This window comes from Monodelphis domestica, chromosome 1, assembly GCF_027887165.1.
Source record: "Monodelphis domestica isolate mMonDom1 chromosome 1, mMonDom1.pri, whole genome shotgun sequence".
In the NCBI taxonomy this organism is placed as follows: Eukaryota; Metazoa; Chordata; class Mammalia; order Didelphimorphia; family Didelphidae; genus Monodelphis; species Monodelphis domestica.
In genome coordinates, this window is record NC_077227.1 from 703,984,435 (window position 1) to 704,005,578 (window position 21,144).

Sequence of the window (21,144 nt, forward strand, 5' to 3'; positions counted from 1 at the left end):
GCAGGCAAATGATCCCACTATATCAAGGCTTATTGTAGCCTTTTTTCAAAAAACTTGTCTTTTTATTGGCATTTATTAATGCCACCATCATATCTATATGCTCCCATGACTGATAGTGAATCAGCTTCCTGGATGTGAGCAAATGACTACTGCTCACTGTTGGATGAACAAGCCTTTCCTTGTACTTTTTAGTTTTTTGCTTATCTCACATTGCATTCAAACAGATTATGTGTGAAATCACTATCCAGAGAATAAATTAGAATATATAGCTTTATAAGGTGCAAAAAAACCTCCGCAGAACCCAAAGGTTCAGTGATAGCTCTTTTGCCTGCAAAATGAAAACAGTAACCCTTCATTTCTTTCCACGTAAGCTCTACTATTTACCCTGCAGACATCTCATGAATTTGGCTAACTCAGGAATTCTTTTTCTTTCTCTTTTCTGATGGGATAAAGTGAGTGGCCACAGTGTGAGGTAAGTTCTTTTCTTGCCAATTCCTAATCCACTACATTTCATTCTAGACCCAGGAAGTTCTATGAAATCTTTTTGAAGGTTTAAATAATCATATTTTCAGTATTTTGATAGCTTATGATGAATATTGCTGTTTTCCTAGACCCATAGACCACTTTCCTCTTATTGATGACAGTAGTTTGGAAATTCTACCATATCACCCATTTTTAGGAAGAGATTTTTGTGATTGTTAAACTATTTCCCAGTTGCCTCAATTATATATTATTCAGCTTAAGTTTAAAAAAAAATTAAATTGATCAAGGATTTAATTTCTCCCCCCTCCTTGTCTCTTGAAAACAAAATCATATGTGTGTCTCATTCTTCCTGTTAGACTCATTTTTCTGTTAAGGGATGGTGACATACCATCACCAGTCTTCTGGGATAATGATTGGTCATTGTACCTTTTTATGTTAAAATTATATAGTACAAATTGTTCTTGTAGTTTTGTTCACTTTACTCTGTATCTCTTTATTTAATTCTTCGTAGGTTTCTCTGAAAATGTTATTTCATTTCTTTCAACACAGTTATATTACATTTGTATCCCTTTATTTAACTACTCCTCAACTGATGGACACATTCATATTTTTTACTTTTATACCCTGTTAAAAGAGCTACTACAAATATTTTTGTAAATATTAGACTGTTTCTGTTTTCTTGATTTATTTGGGAGTATAATCCTAATAGCAATAATGCAGAATCAAAGGGTATACACAGTTTAGTATATTTTCACTGATAGCTCTTAATTCTTTTTCAGAATGATTTCTAGTTCATAGTTTCACCAATAAAACATTGATATGCCTATTTTCCTGCAGCTCCTCCAACTTCTGTCATTCTCCTTTCATGTCATCTTTGCCATGCTGATAGGTATAAGGAAGAATCTTAGAATTAATATTTATTATTTTGTTATTAGTGATTTAGAACATTTTTTCTTATGGCTTTAGATAGCTTGGAATTCTTCCCTTGAACACTGCCTCTTCATATTCTTTGACCATTCCTCAGTTGATAAATTATTCTTAAAAATTTTAATTAGTTTTTTCTGTAGCTTAGAAATGATACTTTTATTAAAGAATCTTGATGCAAAGATTCCCCCTTCTCCATTCTACTCCCTGGTTAACGGTTTCTCTTCTTAATTTAGCTGTATTAGATTTGTTAAACTCTGTGTGTGTGTGTAAGTAATCACATTGATCATTTTTCTTGCTGTGATTTTCTCTGTTTTTTGTTTGGTCATGAACTATATCTGAAGAAGAAATTGTTTCTTTGTTCCTCTAATTTGTTTATGAGATGATCTTTTATCCATTTAGAACTTATCTTGGAATATGTTGTGAAGTACTGGTCAAAATCTAATTCTTGTCAGACTGTTGTCCAATTTTGCTGGTCGTTTTGTTCTATAATGAGTCTTTACCCTAGTAACTGAGCTCTCATCTATTTTTTTTAATAGCTCAATACCTATGGAAGTGAAATTAGATTTATTCAGGTAGTATATGCACATATAACTAGATCATACTTATCTCATTTTGAAGAGATTTTTAGTTCAAGAAAGAAAGATTCCTTCCTTTTTATGGAAAAAAACACTTGACCTAATGTGTATTTAGTTGAAAATATTTTGGAACATGCAGTAGGCAGAATATTATATCATTTTTTCCAGGTTAAGAGATATTTGTTTAAAAAAAAAAGCAGCCTATATACACACACACAAAAGAGACTGTTTGGTATATTACATAAACCAGACCACAAAGACCAAGTTTGTCTTTTGAGATATCAGCTTTTATATGGATCCTTGTGGAGGCAGTACAATTTGGGCAACTAGCCAGGGAGTTAAGGCTATTCCATGACTTAAATTAGCTTGTAACTGGCTATTGGAGAAATCTTTAAATTTTCACAGGGAAACATGATCTGAAAACTTTACCAGTCTGGCTCTTTGGCTATAATTTAAAATATAGACTGTGTTCTTTTTTTATAATGGCAATGTAAGCCTATATTTTAAAAATCAGATCAAAGTACTTATTCTGTATGTTGTTAGAGATGTAATGAAATTGTGTAGCAAAATAAATAAATGAACTTTTTTTTTTAAGTGGCATACCATGGAGAATGTAGATTCACTTCAAAATAAAATGTTATTTCAAAAAAACTGGCAATTTGGGGAATTAATTTAAAATTCAAAACAGTTAAACAGAGAAGTTAAAAAAACTGTTTGTTGTTCAAGCATTTCTACTATAGTCACCTTTAATTCTACCCACAGTGATAGATAATAACAATAGTATCAGTGGTGTCAAACACAAATAGAAGCAGATCCATATAGGCCACATGTTGAATTTTTGTTGCTTTTCAGGCATTTCAGTCATGTTCTTTCTTTGGGACCTCCTTTGGAGTTTTCATGGCAAAGATACTGGGTGGTTTTCCATTTCTTTCTCATCTTACAGATGAGGAAACTGAGGCAAATAGGTTCAAGTGACTTGCTCTGGGTCACCCAGCTTCCTGATTCCAAGCTTGTTGCTCTATACATTGTACTATGTTGACTTAGAATCTGTGGTTTTAATATCTTCTTTGAAAACCTTAAATTAACATTATCTTTGTTGAATTATATTTTTAATTATTTTATTAAATGTATCCCAATTACATTTTAATTTGTTTTAGCTCTACTCCAGAATTTTGCCTTATAGCCTGGCTGGAATTTGACACCTCTTGCTTAGAACACAAAACCAGCTGATCAGATTAATAGTATTTTCTTCTGGTGTTTATATTTCCATTGTGATTATTTCCAAATTTTGGAGCAGGGTTTTACCTTTTTTCTTGTCCTGTTTTACTTGTCCCTCAATGAGCAACTGAATTTCTTCTGTGTTATTTGTCAGCCATCCTCTGTCCTCAGGGCTTGTTTCTTTGCATCTTTCAGATTTATTGAAGCAGATTTCTTTGTTGCATTTGTAGCTGGGGCTTCTGTCTGCAATTCCTCAGATTTAGGTTGCTTTTGCCAAGTGTAGGAGCTGGGGGCAAATTTATTCATCTCTCCTTGCTTAGTTTGCATCCTTGTATTGACACTTCCTTGATTATCACTGACTTAAGAGCTACCTTTCCTGGTACACACCACAACCCCACTAAGACTGTCTCACCTTGAGCCTTTCCTTACCTGTGTCTTTGACCGGCTTCTCTATTGAGAATCTGCCTAGGGTGCTAGAGGGCTTTCTCTGTCTTGACAGGAGTTTTGTGGATCTCACACTGAGGCTGTTAACCTGTTGTCTTCCTTTCCTGTTGCACGAATGGCACCTCTTCTGTATGTATATGTATATATATGTATGTGTATGTATATATAATGTGTATATGTTCATATAATGTATGTATATATGATATGTATATGCATATATATAATATATATGAAGACTGTATAATTTTTGAAGTTCTATCCAACTCTAAAGCTATGAAATACTGATTAAAAAGGGAAGATTTGACTCTTAAGACTAAACTCTAAGGTTTTTTGTTTTTGGTGATAGGACTTTTATGCCTGTTTGCTTTTATCTTTCACCACCTAAAAATCTCCTGTCATACTATAAGTCAACAAGCATTTGTTAAGTGGTTATTATGTGCTAGGATCTCTGCCAATTGCTGGCAATGTAATTATGAGCAGAAAGACAGTCTTCTGCCTTCAAGGAATTTATATTCTAAGGTAGGAAGATTACACAGAAAAGGTTTGGAAATGAAAGTACTCATTGTAGAGAAAGTCTGGTAGAATCAGGAATTGAGCCCAGAATGGAATGATAATACAATTGACCTGAGCCACCTCCTTAACATACCCAAGTGAGTATTTGCTCATTCCTCTATTTTTAATCCTTCATCAAAGGAATCAGTTACTAATGGTTCCTGGACTAGAGTCATTGCTAATTATACAATGCTGTGCTTACTGAGTTATTTAAGTCATGACTTTTATAGGTGTCATAAAATAAGGTAATTGGTTTATTCTGCTTATACCTATTTAAAGTCCAACTACAATTAAGCTCAACCTGTGGAGTCTATCAGAGAAATATAACACATTTCCTCCTAGAAATCTATGGTTTTATTAAGAGTCATGAGATATGGATTACAGATATGGAAAGTTCAATAACAACATAAAGCAATATGTTTCAGTTCTAAATGAGTGGCACACAACATTTACTTTTAAGGATTCTGAGGAGGAAGATGTCCAGAGAGGAGTAAAAGTTTGAGTTGGCTTTTGAAGGATGAGGAGGATTTGAGTAGGTTCAGAAGAGTTTGGATATAGGGAGAAGTATTCCAAGGAAGGATCTTGTAAAATAAACAGCATTGTGGAGGAAGGAATATAGAAGCATATGATTTGAGGAATGGGTTGGGCATTCTTTTATTATAATAAATAGTCTTAGGTTTTTGGTACACCACAGCTTTCTGGTTCTCCTCCTGACTCTGACTGCTCCTTCTTGATCTCCTTTGCTGGACCCTCCTCCTGATCATGCCCTTTAACTGTAGGTGTCCTCCAGGTTCTGTCCTGGTCCTACTTCTCTTCTTTATTTTATTTCACATGATGATCTAATTAGCTCCCATCTATGTTATTGCTGTCTCTATGTTGATGATTCTCAAATCTGATTTCACATTTCAAACTACTTTTAGACATCTGGAACTAGATGTCCAGTGGACATCTTAAACTCAGTATGTCGAAAAAGGAAACTCATTAACCTTCTCTGGACACCCTTCTGGCTGACATCTTCCTTAGACTCACAACCTAGGAGTCATCCTGGTCTCTTCACTCTTATCCCTCCCCATAGCTAGGCTGTAACTGAGACCTATTGATTTCACTTCTTTTAATCTCTCTTGAATACTCCCCCCTTTCTCTCTTCTGACATTGCCCCTAGTGCAGATCTCTATCACCTTATGCCTGGACTATTGTGATAGCCTATGGGTGGTTCTGCCACTTCCAAGTCTCTCCTTTCTCCAGTCCATCTTCCAAATTCAGCCACAAAAGTGATTTTCCTACAGTAGAGGGCAGGTCATGTCACCCACCCCTTCTCAATAAGCTCCAGTGGCTCCTTGTTGCCTCTAGGATAAAATCCAATCTGTCCAGCTGACTTTGTTTTTGGCCTCCTTAGCCATGTACTATAACTAACCTGAACTAATCAGTTTCCATCTCCCTGATTTGAAAGTAGATAGATAGGCTCCAGGCCAGGGAGAAGAAAGAGGTTACTATATAGATAAAGGGATATTCTTCACTCTCATTTTTTGCTTAAGAGAAGTAAATAAAAGGAAAGAGTGGATAAGGTTGTTTTCTTTTACAGTTGTGAAAAAGGTAGAGCTGAATATTTTTCTCTTGAATAAATGAATTACCACTGGAGAAGAGTGGCTAACTTGACTTTGAGGCTGGGAAAATATGGATATGGGTTATCCTGACATGGAATATTAGTGAAGTAGCACTGGCTTTTTGCTTCTACATTTTTTGGGAATAAAATCCTATAATTTATTCTAGGCAGTCTTCCCCTGTTTATTTCATTTACTTTCCTGGGCCAGTGACAAATCAAGACAGTAATTTAAAGGAATAAATAGTTGGCAATGACTTTGATGTTTCTCTTCCCCACTGAATTTCAGATCACAATAACAGTGAATTTGTTTATTATTCATGTATAAAAGATGAACTTGATGACACTTTTCTCCCTCCTTTGACCCAAGTGATTTTAAAATTTAAAAATTCTAGGACTTTAAGCAGTCTGTGGCATTGTCTTCCAGTGTTTCTCACAGATTTTATTACAAATGCTATGATTTGAAATTTTGTAATCTGGATTTTGGAAGGTTACCAGTTGTTGTGAAGGGCCATGTTTATAGAAAATAATGCAGGGATGCAAAGGGCAACCATCTTTAGCTCTCATGTAGAGGCTTGTCCAAAGAGTAGAAAGGAACAAGCTTGCAGCTTATAGTAGTGACTGGAGGGGAGCAGTATGAGTCTGTTTCTTTCTTCTTTTTTTTTTCAATTTGAATTAATTTATTTAGTTAATTTAGAACATTATTCCTTGGTTACACTAATCACAATATTTCCCTCCCTCCCCTCTACTCAGCCTTCCTGCTGCCAATGCGCAATTTCATTGGGTATTTTTTGTGTCCTTGATCAGAATCTATTTTCATGTTGTTGTTTGCACTAGGATGTTCATTTAGAGTCTACATCCCCAACCATATCCCCTGGACCCAGTTATTCAAGCAGTTATTTTTCCTTGGTGTTTCTACTACCACAGTTTTCCCTCCAAATGTGGATAGTAGTTTTTCTCGTAGATTCCTCTAAGTTGTTCAGGATCACTGCATTGCCACTCAATGGAGAAGTTCATCACATTTGATTGTGCCACAGTATATCAGTTTCTGTGTACAATGTTCTCCTGGTTCTGCTCCTTTCACTCTGCATCAATTCCTGGAGGTTGTTCCAGTTCTCATTGAATTCCTCCTCTACTTTATTATTCCTTTGAGCACAATAGTATTCCATCACCAACATATACCACAGTTTGTTCAGCCATTCCCCAATTGATGGGCATCCCCTCATTTTCCAATTTTTGGCCACCACAAAGAGTGCAGCTATGAATATTTTTGTACAAGTCTTTTTCCTTATTATCTCTTTGGGGTACAAACCCAGCAGTGCTATGGCTGGATCAAAGGGCAGGAAGTTTTTTAGCCCCCTTTGGGCATAGTTCCAAATTGCCCTCCAGAATGGTTGAATCAATTCACAATTCCACCAGCAATGCATTAATGGCCCAACTTTGCCACATCCCCTCCACCATTCATTACTTTTCTTTGCTGTCATGTTAGCCAATCTGCTAGGTGTGAGGTGATACCTCAGAGTTGTTTTGATTTGCATCTCTCTGATTATAAGAAATTTAGAACACTTTTTCATGTGCTTATTAATAGTTTTGATTTCTTTGGCTGAAAATTGCCTATTCATGTCCCTTACCCATTTATCAGTTGGAGAATGACTTGATTTTTTTGTACAATTGGTTTTTCTCTTAATAAATTTGAGTAATTAGACCTTTGTCAGAAGTTTTTGTAATGAAGATTGTTTCCCAATTTGTTGCTTCCCTTCTAATTTTGGATGTATTGGTTTTGTTTGTTCAACCCCTTTTTAATTTGATATCAAAATTATTGATTTTAAATTTTTTGATTTTTTTCTAGCTCTTGCTTGGTTTTAAAGTCTTCCTTTTCCCAAAGATCTGACAAGTATACTATTCTGTGTTTGCCTAATTTGCTTATAGTTTCCTTCTTTCTATTCAGGTCATTCACCCATTCTGAATTTATCTTGGAGTAGAGTATCAGATGTTGATCCAAACCTAATCTCTCCCATACTGTCTTCCAATTTTCCCAACAGTTTTTATCAAATAGTGAGTTTTGGTCCCAAAATCTGGAATCTTTGGGCTTATCATAGACTGTCTTGCTGAGATCACTTACCCCAAGTCTATTCCACTGATCCTCCTTTCTGTCTCTTAGCCAATACCAAATTGTTTTGATGACTGCTGCTTTATAGAATAGTTTGTGATCTGGGACTGCAAGTCCTCCTTCCTTTTTTTTCATGATTTCCCTAGATATCCCTGATCTTTTGCTTTTCCAAATGAACTTTGTTATTTTTTTTCCTAATTCAGTGAAAATGTTTTTTGGTCATTCAATGGGTATGGCACTAAATAAGTAAATTAATTTGGTAGGATTGTCATTTTTATTATGTTAGCTCGTCCAACGTATGAGCAATCAATGTTTTTCCAATTGTTTAGATCTAGTTTTAATTGTGTGGAGAGTGTTTTGTAGTTGTGTTCATATATTTCCTGTGTTTGTCTCAGCAGATAGTTTCCTAAGTATTTTATATTGTCTAGGGTGATTTTAAATAGAATTTCTCTTTCTAATTCTTGCTGCTGAGATGGATTGGAGATATATAGAAATGCTGATGACTTATGTGGGTTTATTTTGTATCCTGCAACTTTGCTAAAGTTGTTGATTATTTTGACTAGCATTTTGGTTGATTCTCTAGAATTCTTTAAGTAGACCATCATGTCATCTGCAATGAGTGATTGCTTGGTCTCCTCATTGCCTATTTTAATACCTCCAATTTCTTTCTCTTCTCTAATTGCTACTGCTAGTGTTTCTAGTACAATGTTGAATAATAGAGGTGATAATGGGCATCCTTGTTTCACTCTTGATCTTATTGTGAATACATCTAGTTTATCCCCATTGCAGATGATGTTTGCTGATGGTTTTAGATATATATTGTTTATTATTTTTATGAAAGGCCCTTCTATTCCTGTACTTTCTAGTGTTTTCAATAAGAATGGGTGTTGTATTTTGTCAAAGGCCTGTTCTTCATCTATTGAGATAATCATGTGATTTTTGTCAGTTTGCTTGTTAATATGGTCAATTATGTGGATGGTTTTCCTAATATTGAACAATCCTTGCATTTCTGGCATGAATCCTTCCTGGTCATAGTGAATATTCCTTGTGATGACTTGCTGGAGTCTTTTTGCTAGTATCCTATTTAAGATTTTTGCATCTATAGTCATTAAGGAGTGAGTTTGTTTCTTAATGAACTAGTAAAGGGAAACTAACTTGAAGAATTAAAACAGAATGGGGAAAAGCCATATTCTTGTATTTATAGAGCTATAACTTCAGTAGATTTCACCTTTACCTTTTATTTAATCCAAAATAGTAATTGTGCTAGGCACCAGATGTTGATACAAAACAAAAACACTGGATAAATGAGAAACTTACAGAGGGTCTTGGTGAAAGAGAATGGATATGACTTGGAGAACCATACAAGGAAAAAGACAATTAAGTTCAGGGTATGGAAGAAGAATCATTTCCTTTATTGCTTTGTCTTTAAGATTCAGCTTCATTAGTATCTTTCATAGCACCTAATTTAGTGTTATATACCCAAGAGGCTCTTAGTAAATACTCAGATTGGTAAGGCAAATATCAGTGACAATAGCTAACACATATAGTGCTTTAAGATTGGCATCTTGCTTCACGTTTGTTGTTTTTCATTAGGCTGCTAGATGGTTCAGTGTACCTGGGTTGAATTGCAGTCTCAGATACCTACCAGCTGTATGACCTTGAACAAAATCACGTAGCCTCTATCTGCCTTAGTCTCCTGTCTGTAAAACAAGGATAATAGTAGCACCTACTTCCTAGGTTTATTGTAAGCATAAATAAATGTAATGTGTATAAAGTGCTTTCCATACTTTAATAACACTTTATTAGCTATTGTCAATATTGTTGTTATTTTGCAAAATACCTTATATTGTAGTAGGGAAACACTTCATGAGATATTTGGAATTTGAACAGTCCCTGAATGATTTTTAAGATTTGGTCAGGTGGAAAGGAGTTGGGAGTATATTTTAAGTTAAGCTAACTGCTGGACCATACTAATTACCTCATTTTAAAAAGGAGAAATGTGAACTTTTATTATATTTTCCTTTGCTTTTGGTCAAGCCAAATTACTTTAGATAAGACCAAAATTATTTTTCTATTGGTATGGTAAATGAAAACTTTATATATTGAGATACATGAAAATCATATGCATTTTGGTATAGTATTCATTCAGGAAACTTTAATTGTATACCTCTTATAAGTAGTTTATTCTCTGCACTGAGGGAGATACAGTGATAATTTAGACACATCTGAAAGCATATTGCAATATGATAAATTCAGGATATATACAGAACCAAGCATGTGAGAGTTCAGAGGAAAGATGTCCTTTTAATGTATGAGAAAAATCATGACAGGCTTCCTTGTGGATATGACATTTGAAATGGGACATAAAGGATGGCCAATAAATAGTCCAAATGGCAGTGTAACCACCAGGGTTGTAGGAGACTTTCTATATCCAGGGACATCCTAAACAAAGACATTTGGATAGAAAGGCAAATAGTTTTGCATTGGCTCAGGGATTCATGAAAAGTAAAAGTGTGGGAAACCTAGAAGATAGAGTGAACCAAGATTGTGGAAGGTCATTATGCTTTTATACAAAATACAGGCAAGTCATTGATAATTTCTAATCAAGGTATTCATGCAACCAGAACTATGCACAATGGAAAAATTGGATCAGTAAAACCAAGTACAAGGTGCTTGGAGAGTACAGACAAGAAACATTCCCCCCCCCCCCCTTTCATTTTTGTACAGTCTAGTTCCCCCAATTGATAAAGGAAGATGATTTTTCCTTCTCCCCTCTTTCTCTCCTCCTAGCCCCTAGCTCTGAGAGTATAGTCCAAAGCTCTTCTCCTATTCTTTTCCCAGTTCTTTTTTACCCTCCCCTTTTTGTCATATAGCGTATGTGAATTCATATTGGATGAGTTACTGTCAGTCTCTTTCATCTAGGACAATGTGTCTTTTTTATATGAAGCTAGTGATTTCTTCCTAAAGTAGGATTATTATATATTTCATATCTGGTATTGATCAACATCAATCCAGGAAATATTTCTGAACATTTTGGTCAACTTTTGCCAAAGAGTCAGTGAATGAAATAGAGGAAGGAGGAGGACAAAATGTACACCTGTTTGAAATACTGCTAGATGGATGAGGTTGGTTTAGCTCCATTTGAAACAGTTCTGGAATTAAGGGTGGAATGGATTGATAAAGGGTTAGTCAGGTAGGTACCAGCCCAAGGCCAATATGGGGGTCAGGTAGTTAGTGACAGTAAAGAATTTGGGGCAGATCAAGAAAGTTAGGCACAGTCCTAAAATAGAAAGCTGGGAAAGGTTTAGAATACTTTCAGACTCAGCTTTCCCCCCAATTAACTCAATCTCAGACAAAGATCACTTAATCTTTGCTTATCTGTTTACTCATTTGTAAAATGGGAATTGCTATGTCTCTTAACTGCTTCTCAGGTATTTTGAAACAAATGGAATATTAGAAGAGAATGTTCTTTGAACAGTACAAAAAAAATCACTCTTTAAGTACACAACATTTTTAGGATCTCATTAGAGAGGAATGCCATTTTGTTTAAAAAAGCATGTTTTGTACAATCTTGCCAAAGTCCATATGGAAAAGTCATTATGAAAATCAAGGAAAATTGTCATTTTATTCAACTCAAATATAGCTCCAGAAAGATCATTTCTATTTTTAATGTCCATGTTGAGTCTAACCCAAACTTTGAGGAATCTCAGTTTTTGTTGTTGAGTTAAGAGTTCAGTCAGAACCTAGGTCTAATGATAGTGCTACTGTTGGTAAAATGTCAATACATTTGTGCACTAGTTGGGATTCTGTCACACCCATCATTTCTAAACCCACAAGCTCCTTCAGAAGGGTAGACATTTTCATTGTTGATTCATAAGTTAGTTTTTCTTGGCAGCCCTTGTGGTGGCATTTGCCATCCAGATGGAATTCTGTGTTGCTGTTGAAAAGGCTTATATAACATGATGTCTTAGAAATTTTTGTCATTTATAAATATCAATACATTTTTTTTCCATTAAAGAGATAATTCCGTCTTTTTTACTTGCTAGAATCTAGGTTCTGATTTATTAGATGAACACATGAAAAGTTAAAGTAAAAAATTTTTTCATTAGAATATATAAAATTTGTCTTCCTCATTAAAGTGTAGAAAAACAGCAGATTCTATTTAACACTTTGCATTTTTTTATGGCAAAGGGATGATGAATTTTTAAGAATTCCTTCATGTGGGCTTCCTTTTGTTGTCCTTATGTTTAAATATTTAGAATCATATTTAATAGTTGTCCTTGATATAAATTCAGTTGCCTGCCTATGGATCTGGAAGTTTAGGTTTTGTGTGTTTTATTCTATTATGTGTATAAGAAAAAAATAATTAGTATATTTGGATCATTGCATTGACACTAACGGAGAAGTCCATTACATTTGATTGTACCACAGTGTATCAGTCTCTGTGTACATTGTTCTCCTGGTTCTGCTCCTTTCACTCATCAGTTCCTGGATGTTGTTTCATATCCCATGGAATTCCTCCACTTTATTATTCCTTTGAGCACAATAGTATTCCATCACCAACAAATACCATAATTTTTCAGTCATTCCCCAATTGAAGGGCATCCCCTCATTTTCCAATTTTTGGCCACCACAAAGAGCGCAGCCATGAATATTCTTGTTAAAGTCTTTTTCCTTATTATCTCTTTGGAGTATAAACCCAGCAGTGCTATGGGTGGATCAAAGGTCTTAGTGCCCTTTGGGCATAGTTCCAGATTGCCCTCCCAGAATGGCTGGATCAATTCACAACTCTACCAGCAATGTATTAATGTCTCAACTTTGCCATAATGTAGTAAATTTGGCTTGCTCCCAATTTTTTTTATTTGTTCCCATTCAACAAAGATATCAACATTAATATCTAGTTGTGAAGACTCTACTGTCATTTATGGAAATAAATTGTAAAAATTTTGATATCAGATCTTTTCCATTTGATAGGTTTGTTGTCCTTCTACTTTCACCCTTCAGTGCTCTTAGGATCATTTGGATTAATTGGATCTAAGTTGCCTATGAATTTGATTTTTCTTATGGTAGCTCTCACTATTAGATGAGAAGATGATGATCCCCAAACACTATGTTCTTTAAGATTTTTATAAATGAATTTGTATTCTAAAACAATTTTGAACTTGGGTGACATATTATCCACTTGGAAGGATAATAGGATCATAGATTTAGACCTGGGTGGCAGCTAGGTGTCTCAGTAGATTGAGAACCAGGCCCAAAGATAGAATGTTCTGGATTCAAATTCAGTCTCAGCCACTTCCTAGCTGTGTGACCCAGGGCAAGTTACTTAACCCCTATTGCCTTTCCCTTACTACTCTTCTGCCTTGGAACCAAAGCACAGTATTGATTCTAAGGCAGAAGGTAAGAGTTTAAACAAACAAAAAAAAAAAAGTACTCTTCATCGATTTAGACCTTTGAGAGACCTTAGGGCTCATGTAGTCCAACCCCTTTCTTTTGTATAAGAGGTTATTGATGTTTAGGGAGGTTAGGTAATTTGCCCACCAACACCCTGGAAGTAAATGGCAAATCTGACTTTTGAATCTAGGTCTTGAGTCAATATTTAGTTTATATGGGGAAAGTCAGAGATGTTTTGATAGTATATCTTCTCACATTCATTTGTGTAATTTGGTGATGATTTTTATCTTTGTTCTTACAAGTCATGGTCGGTCTATACACTAACAGATACTTTAGAAATAGGTCCCATGTCAATAACCAGTCCTTACCTTTCTATTAAGATTAATATTCCATGCTTCTCTGAATTCTTCATATTTATCTTTCCCTCCCTCCCTCCCTCTTTCCCTCCTTCTTGATGTATATTCTTTTCTTCCTCAGCAAGAAAATGCCCGATTACTTTAGGTTTGGCTTTGATCTCAGGAAACAAAGCAGGAAATATTTAAGATTTCGTTTTGCCCTTCCATCTTCTATGAAATCACTATTGTGTCCCTGCTGTAAATTATCCCCCCGCCCTCTTTTTGCCTAGATCAAACAAATTCTGACCTTGAGCTTTTTTTTTTTTCCATTCAGAGTCCAAAGGCTTGAGTGTGTTCTCTCAGAACTGTCTTCACCAAGTAGTATCCTAAAACAAAGGGAACTCTTGATCTTGAATCTAGTGCTTTAAAAAACCCAAACATTTCCTTTATTTTCATTATTATTAGTACTTTGGTCTTGCTAGGAAGAGACTATAAAAAAAATTTTAGTTTTCAGTAGATAGTCCAGCTTTATTGCCTTAAGTAGTCAAAACAATGTTTTCCAGCTCAAACTTGCTACTAAATAGCTGAATTTTACCCATATTTTTTAATGTTAATCAGTGAAATTTCATGGCCCCTTTAGATAAGGTTACACTGTTCTGAGACATATTTCTTGTGATTTGAACTTTAAAGTCAATAGGAAGGTTGAGAATGTTTCTTGAGAGCACTTATTCCCACAATCATAATTACTCCTTCAGTAAGGGTCAAAGGAATACTAGATAATGTATAAAATGTAAAACTGGAATAAGTCCAAACTTACAAATGGAATTAGATGAGAGGCGATTAAATATTTATTAAATTCTCTTGTATATAGGGCACTATGGGAGGTGCTGTAGGAAATATAAAAAAGTATAGATATCTTAGGAAGATGGTGGAGTGTGTGGTCACCTAGCACAGAATACTCTCCCTACCACACACCAAAATCATATGAAAAGTCCCTACAAATGGGGTAGTGAGAATAGGAAAACTGAAAGAATGAAATGCTTATCAGTTCTTCTAGGAAAAAATGACTAAAAGACAAACTCATCAGGCTATTGTTACTCTTGGACCTCCCATAATCTATGATATTAGGAGGACTCCCCCCCCCCCCCCCCCCCCACTTGGCTAGCCTTTGAACATTTTTTAAAAGAGTCTACTCTTGGAGTTAAATTCTTGGTAGTATCCCAAGGATGGGCCCTTTTTCCAGTGTGAGTTAAAGCCTCTGAATCAAACCAGTCTTGAGACTTTAGAAGGAGATAAGAGATGCTCTGGGGAGATGAACATGGAAGCATCAGGAGATGAGAAACACAAAGTCAGTTATAAAGGTTTAATCCCATAACAGAGGAAGCAGATAACCAGGAGATTGAGAGAACAGTTGCAAAGAGTTTTCCCCAGGTGGGCCCAGGGGGATTCTTTCATAATTTTTCATCACCAGCCCATTGGACTCTTTTTAGGAGTGCGAGAAAGCCCATGACTTAGAGGATGGTAAAACCCAAAAATATAGGACTGAATGGTTTCTGAGTCTCCCTCCTGCAGTATCCCAACTGGGATTTATTTCCCTCTTGAGGGTTATAGAAAAGAGAGAATGTCTGCAGGGGCTCAGTTTAGGCCTCAGAAAAGCTAAGTTACATAAAGACAGAATTGACAAGACAGGTTTGCTTCAAGAAAACAATAGAAAAATGAACAAAGTGGTTGATAAAGCAAAATTTAAAACTGTAGAAGGGAGATCAGTGAACAAAGAAAAGAGTTAACTCAATGAACATGTACAAAGGAAACTCATGAGGATGATGAAGGCACTACAAAAATGGTTCTGTAGAGCAGTCAGAATTAAGTGAAAATCAAAACATGAAGAAGGGCAGAAATTAGAACTTTTTAAGGAGAAATTAGTCTAACAAGAATAACAAATGTATTTACTTTTTTCATTTTCTTAATTTAATTAATTCTTTTTTACCAATTATATGTAATAACAAATTTCCATATAAGTTTTCCAAAGTCATATGATCCAAATTGTCTCCCTCTCTCTTTCCCTCCCCCCTTCATACATAGAGAAGTATGAACCCAAGACAGGCACATTCTAAAATAGTAAAGCTCCTTGAACAAAGGAACATTCAGGAAACATTTTGGAGCAAACCCAAGAACTTGGAGGGATAGGAGTGATATGAAACTGGGGACTTGTAACAAAGTCTGCTAGATTGAGGAGGATATCCCTCCTTGGGATACTACCAACAGATGCTTGGACATTTCAGGAGTAGAATTATTCTTTGGGATGGAAAGGGAGAGGCTCAGCTTAGTAGAGGCTGAGTAGTGAGAGTTATGTTCAAAGGAAGATTGATTGGTATGACATCAAAACAGAAACTTTAAGAGGGAAAAATGTAATAAATAGGGGACCCCTCTCCTTCTATTAGGGCTATGAGTATCCTGCTGCCTTAGTAGTGAATTAGCAATTTTTGTAATAGACTGTTGAGAATCCTAGAAGGGAAATACAGTAAGAGGTATTGGAGAAGGAACATTTCTTCATGTCATTGAAGGTAAGAAAATGCACAAAGTTGGAAGCAGGAGAGATTTGGGTATATTCTATACCAACGATAATTATTAATATTAATAAAGAGAAAGCACAAAATTACATAATGCTGAAATGACCAAAGAATATTCAAAACAAAATTTTTAAGTATAAATGAAAAGAATTAGAATTCTTAAAAGAAAAACTAGGTGAATTTCAAAAAGGTATTAATAATAGTAATAGTAAGAGACTTTAATAATCTCTCAGGTCTGAGGAGATAAAGCAGGAGGACAAATGAGAAGGAAAATATAAAATCAAATAGATTGTGGGAAACATTTTATTGACCAGTATTGTTTTTAAATGGGAACACCAAAGAAAACATGTATCTGAGGATTCCACAATACATTTTTAACAAAAAATGATAATTTTTTTTGTTTCAAAGGCATGTGCAAAGGTACAGAAATCACAAATACACATGTTAAGGATAATTATTATGCAATAAAAATAGTAATAAAGGACATACAAAAATGTATACAGACCAAAATGGAGACGAGAACCATAAGCTCCTGAATCTTGGATTCACAAGTCATTTTGCTCAACTCTTTTACAGTTGAAGCCAATAAAGTCTGGAGAAGGGTCTTTCTAGCTGTAACTTCTAGGGCTAAGTAATAGCATTCTGAATGCAAGGGTCAATGAACACATTGTGGAAATGACAAATCATTAAAATGATAATGGGACAACTGCTAAATTTATGGGATGTAGCTATGTATTGATTCTGGATGTCAGTGTTCAAGGAAGTGACTATATACCATTTGACCCAGTAAAGACCCTAGAAAGGTCAAAGAAAAAAAATCTGATATATATCAAAATATAAGGATAACAATTAGTAGTACTTTGTAATTTTTTAAATTTTACAAGGTACTTTCCAAATATTTTCTCATTTTAATTTCATAGCAACTGTGAATTAGGATGCTATTATTTTCTCCACTTAATAGTGGAGAAGATTATGTGATTTGCCCAGGGCTATATGACCAAAAAAAAAAAGCCTGATGTTTGATTTAAACTCTTTTTGACTCCAAGTCCAACACTTTATCCATTGTGCCACCTAGCTGCCAGCTTATGAAAATAAGCATAGTTACTCACTTGATAATAGAAAGGAACTGGAAACAAAGCATCTGTCCATTATTCATGGAGTAGATAAAAAACAAACAACCTTTTCAGAATTGAATAGTAATGCAGTAAGAAATGATGATTATGAGAAATTAAAAAAGAACCAGTGTGATTTCTGCTCTTCAGTTTACTGTTTAGTTGGGCAGTCTTCATGAACAAATGAGAACTTAAAAGTAAAATACCAATACAAGGCAAATGTAGTTAATTGCCAAATGAGAGCTATAGACAGATGGATTTGAATTAATTTAAACAGATAGTCTTGCTGCTATTAAGCAGGTTAAAATTGTCATAAAAGAGAAATTTGTCTTTTATTGGAGATAGCTTAACTTCCTTATCCCCAGAGAAGTTAGGTTACAATTGATGGAACTCTGGATCTAGAGTTAGAAAAAACAAATTCAGAACCAGCACTGACACTTTAATAGCTGTGTGATCTTGGGCAAATTGCTTAACTTTAATTTCTTCTTCTGTATAATGGAGTTAGTTATAAGTACCAATTTAGATAATATTTGTCAAATCACTTAGTGCCTGGCACATAGTAGACATTATATAACTGTTAGCTATTGTTATTATTAATAATATTGCTATTAACTAGGAACCATTATTGATAAGACTTTCCTCGAGGACATTCCTTGATGAAATTACTACTGAATTAAAAGGAATTGTTGGAAACGAGGTTGTTATGCATTGACAATCACCATGGCAGCAAAGTCATTTTTTTCATGTTGGGATGATTGATGTTTTCAATTTTTAAATAGCTTTTCATTTGAAAGTGGGATAAGAGTTGTCCTACTTGACTCCAGATTTAGGAGCAATGAAGAAACATTTCAGCTTTATACTAGGGGAAACTTAATACTAGATAGATATTGTTCTGATTGGAATGGGCAGCCTGGGTAGGAGAATGTACCCCATCTGAAGGTCTTCAAGCTGAGTTCAGTAGAACATTTATCAGGGGAATTGTAGAGAGGATTATTGTTAAAGTATGGATTTGAGTTCTTTTTTCAGTTCTAATATATTTTGATAATGAGAAATTATTTTTAGTAGATTTTGGAAAGTTCTTTTGATGGAAGATATTTAAAGAGACGGATGATATTTCATTTAAAAAGTATTAGAAAGCCATGGAGGCTTTTGGATAGTGGAATGGTTTAAAGAAAATGACTTTTGAGAGAGATTCTGGTAGTCATGTGTAGAATAAAGTCCATCTCCCTCATTTTAGGGATGAGGAAACCTAGGTTACCTGGAAGAGGTTAATCTTTATAGTGAAATTTGTAGTAGAAATTGAGGAGGACCAGATTTCAGAGATATAAGAATCAGTAAATCTGATTGACTTAGAGGTTGTGAGGGCCACAGATGGGAGAGAAGTTGGGTTGAATCTCAGCTCTTCTTAACACTTGTCTCATTTAGGTCAAATAATTAGACCTCTTAAGGACCCTAGGTTTCCTTATCTCTAAAATGATGCAGTTGGATTTGATAAGTTCTGATGGCCTTTCCAGTTTGGAATATATGATCCTATGGTATGAAGAGCCGTATTAGATCTCTTACGGAAGGAATTGTGGAATTCACTTAGTACTCTTTATTTTATCAGTGAAGAAACTAAACTCCAAATTATAAAGTGACTTGTTCCAAGTCTCATGAGAAGCAGGCTGTTACTCCAACCTACAATTTCTGATTCAGTGATACTAACTCCCTCCTTTTGCCTTTATTTAGGATACAAACAATTGGGGACAGTTTTAATTGCTCTAAAATTAAATTAAATGCATACTTATTAGTTAAAAATTTGATTTTGTAAATATTTTGATCTTATTTTCAGGGGTGACTTGTTGACTGTGTTTGTTACTCAGGATTCTCTTATGAAACCATTCTTTCAGATTACCAGCTCAGCAGCCAATAAGTGCCTTTTTACTCCATTCATTGCACTGATGATGTTCTTTGGGGCAGATGCTCTGGACAATATTTTTGTGCTTCTTCTGAGTGTGTTGATGAAACACATTCATCTTACTCAGGGCTTTCTTGGGCTGTATTTTTCAGGTCACCTTTTTTATAAATTTGGAATCACAGAATCTGACTGGTACCGAATCAAGCAGAGTATTGACTCTAAATGTAGGACAGCCTGGCGGCGAAAGCAAAGAGGGCAGAGTCTTGCAGTCAAAAGCTTCTCCAGGCGGACACCTTCATCATCATCTTATAGTGGCTCAGGTAACTCTTTTCAGAAAGTGAATATTTTGTTAAATTTTTTATGTTTATGAGTTAATTTGAGACAAGTTCTATCGATTTAGTAGGCCTCATGATAACCATTCCTATTTATTTATGATGTTTTATAGTTTACAAATCATTTGACTTTATTGGTCAGGTAAGTGTTACTATGTTCATTTTCCAGTTGCTTAAATTGGAGCCCAGAGATTAAGTAACTAGGCCACTCTCATATAGGTAGCAGGTGGTAGAGCCCAAACTTAATGGCCAGAAATTTTCTTTTCAAATCCTAGGTTCTTCTCCCTATCGTATTTTAAAATATTTTGTAGTCTTACAAACAATACGTTAATGTTTTTCTTTTACGTTAGGAAGACCCCAGCAACACAGATTTGTACCATCTTTTAAATTAATGAAGCCATTCTAATGGGTAAAAGTGGCCTTTTGTGGCTCTTTATTTGCTTTTCACCAGGAGAGAGACAGTGTTGGACAATGAAAAGAACATGAGATTCGGAGTCAGAGACTCCAGTTCAAATCCTTACTGTGGCAGTGACCAAGTCACTTAACTTTGTGTTCTTCAATTTCTTTGTCTATCAATGACCGGGGGGGGGGGGGGGGGGGGGAGGACGGGACGGGACAGACCAGATAAACTCTAAGACCTCTTCGATTTCTAAACTTTTGGCCCTGTTAGTATTAGGGAGTTTTAATATGTTTTGACATAGTTATCCGCAGTTTCATGCTGACTATTCATTTTGATTTGTTGAGCAATAGTTATATGATAATTGTTTAGATTCTAGGTATTGTCAATTCTTTGATGTATGAACTCACCGAAAAATTTCCCCTAATTTGCTTCTTTCCTTTTAATTTGATTTGCTTTGTTGGGAAAGATCCTTTTATATTTACATAATCAAAAGAATTAAGTGACATTAAAGAGTAAGAACAGACCATAAATAAATGGGAAATGTATTGCATGGCTCTAAGGAAATTTCTATAAATATCATCTTTATGAAGTGGAATTTGATTTCAAGTAAATAAATGTATAGTTTTATTCATTTGGGAATAAAGGAAATAATATCAATTTCCTTTTGTAGATTGACTCTTGGAGCATCATGTGTGTAGGGCTCAGATTAAATGTTCCAGTGGTATTTGGAATAAGACTGGAAAATGTCTAGGTATTGGTCTCTAAACCCAGGCAAGTCTTTGTTGAAATGAAATAAAAAAACTAGGATGAAATTTCCAAGAAGCTTTTCTCTCTATTTAACTAAGGTGCAGTAATTATATTAGAGGAGGATTTGAATTTTACTTTAATAGTGCTTGTGCATCAAACACCCCTATAATTTTTCACAGCTCAATGAATCTTGTTATGCAACTCATTCCTAAAAGCACTTTCCAGTGCAACTGGAAGTTGAGATTTTCCAATAAACATTTGATATTTTCTTTATAAATATCAACTAAAATCTTCCTTTTAGTTCAAGTTTGTAGCAGTACTTCCTACTTTTCTACCAGTTCTACCAATTTGATTGAGAGTTGAAATGTTCAGAAGAGATGAAACATTGACATTCTATCAGATTAGGAATAATGGAATATGAGTAAACAACATTGTAATAAATAACATC

At 34.9% G+C, this 21,144-nt stretch overlaps 1 protein-coding gene across 16 annotated transcripts in view; it reads left to right on the forward strand.

Annotated features, from left to right (window-relative positions):
• Positions 1–21,144, forward strand: part of BANP (BTG3 associated nuclear protein) — a 261,969-nt gene that overhangs the window by 117,030 nt on the left and 123,795 nt on the right. For all 16 annotated transcript variants that reach the window (XR_008914963.1, XM_056810662.1, XM_056810671.1 and 13 more), the window contains one exon: positions 19,370–19,537. Coding sequence is in view for 15 of the 16 variants with exons in the window: in XM_056810662.1 (XP_056666640.1) it covers positions 19,370–19,537 (168 nt within the window). In the remaining variant the exon portion in view is untranslated. The remainder of the gene's footprint in view (positions 1–19,369; positions 19,538–21,144) is intronic.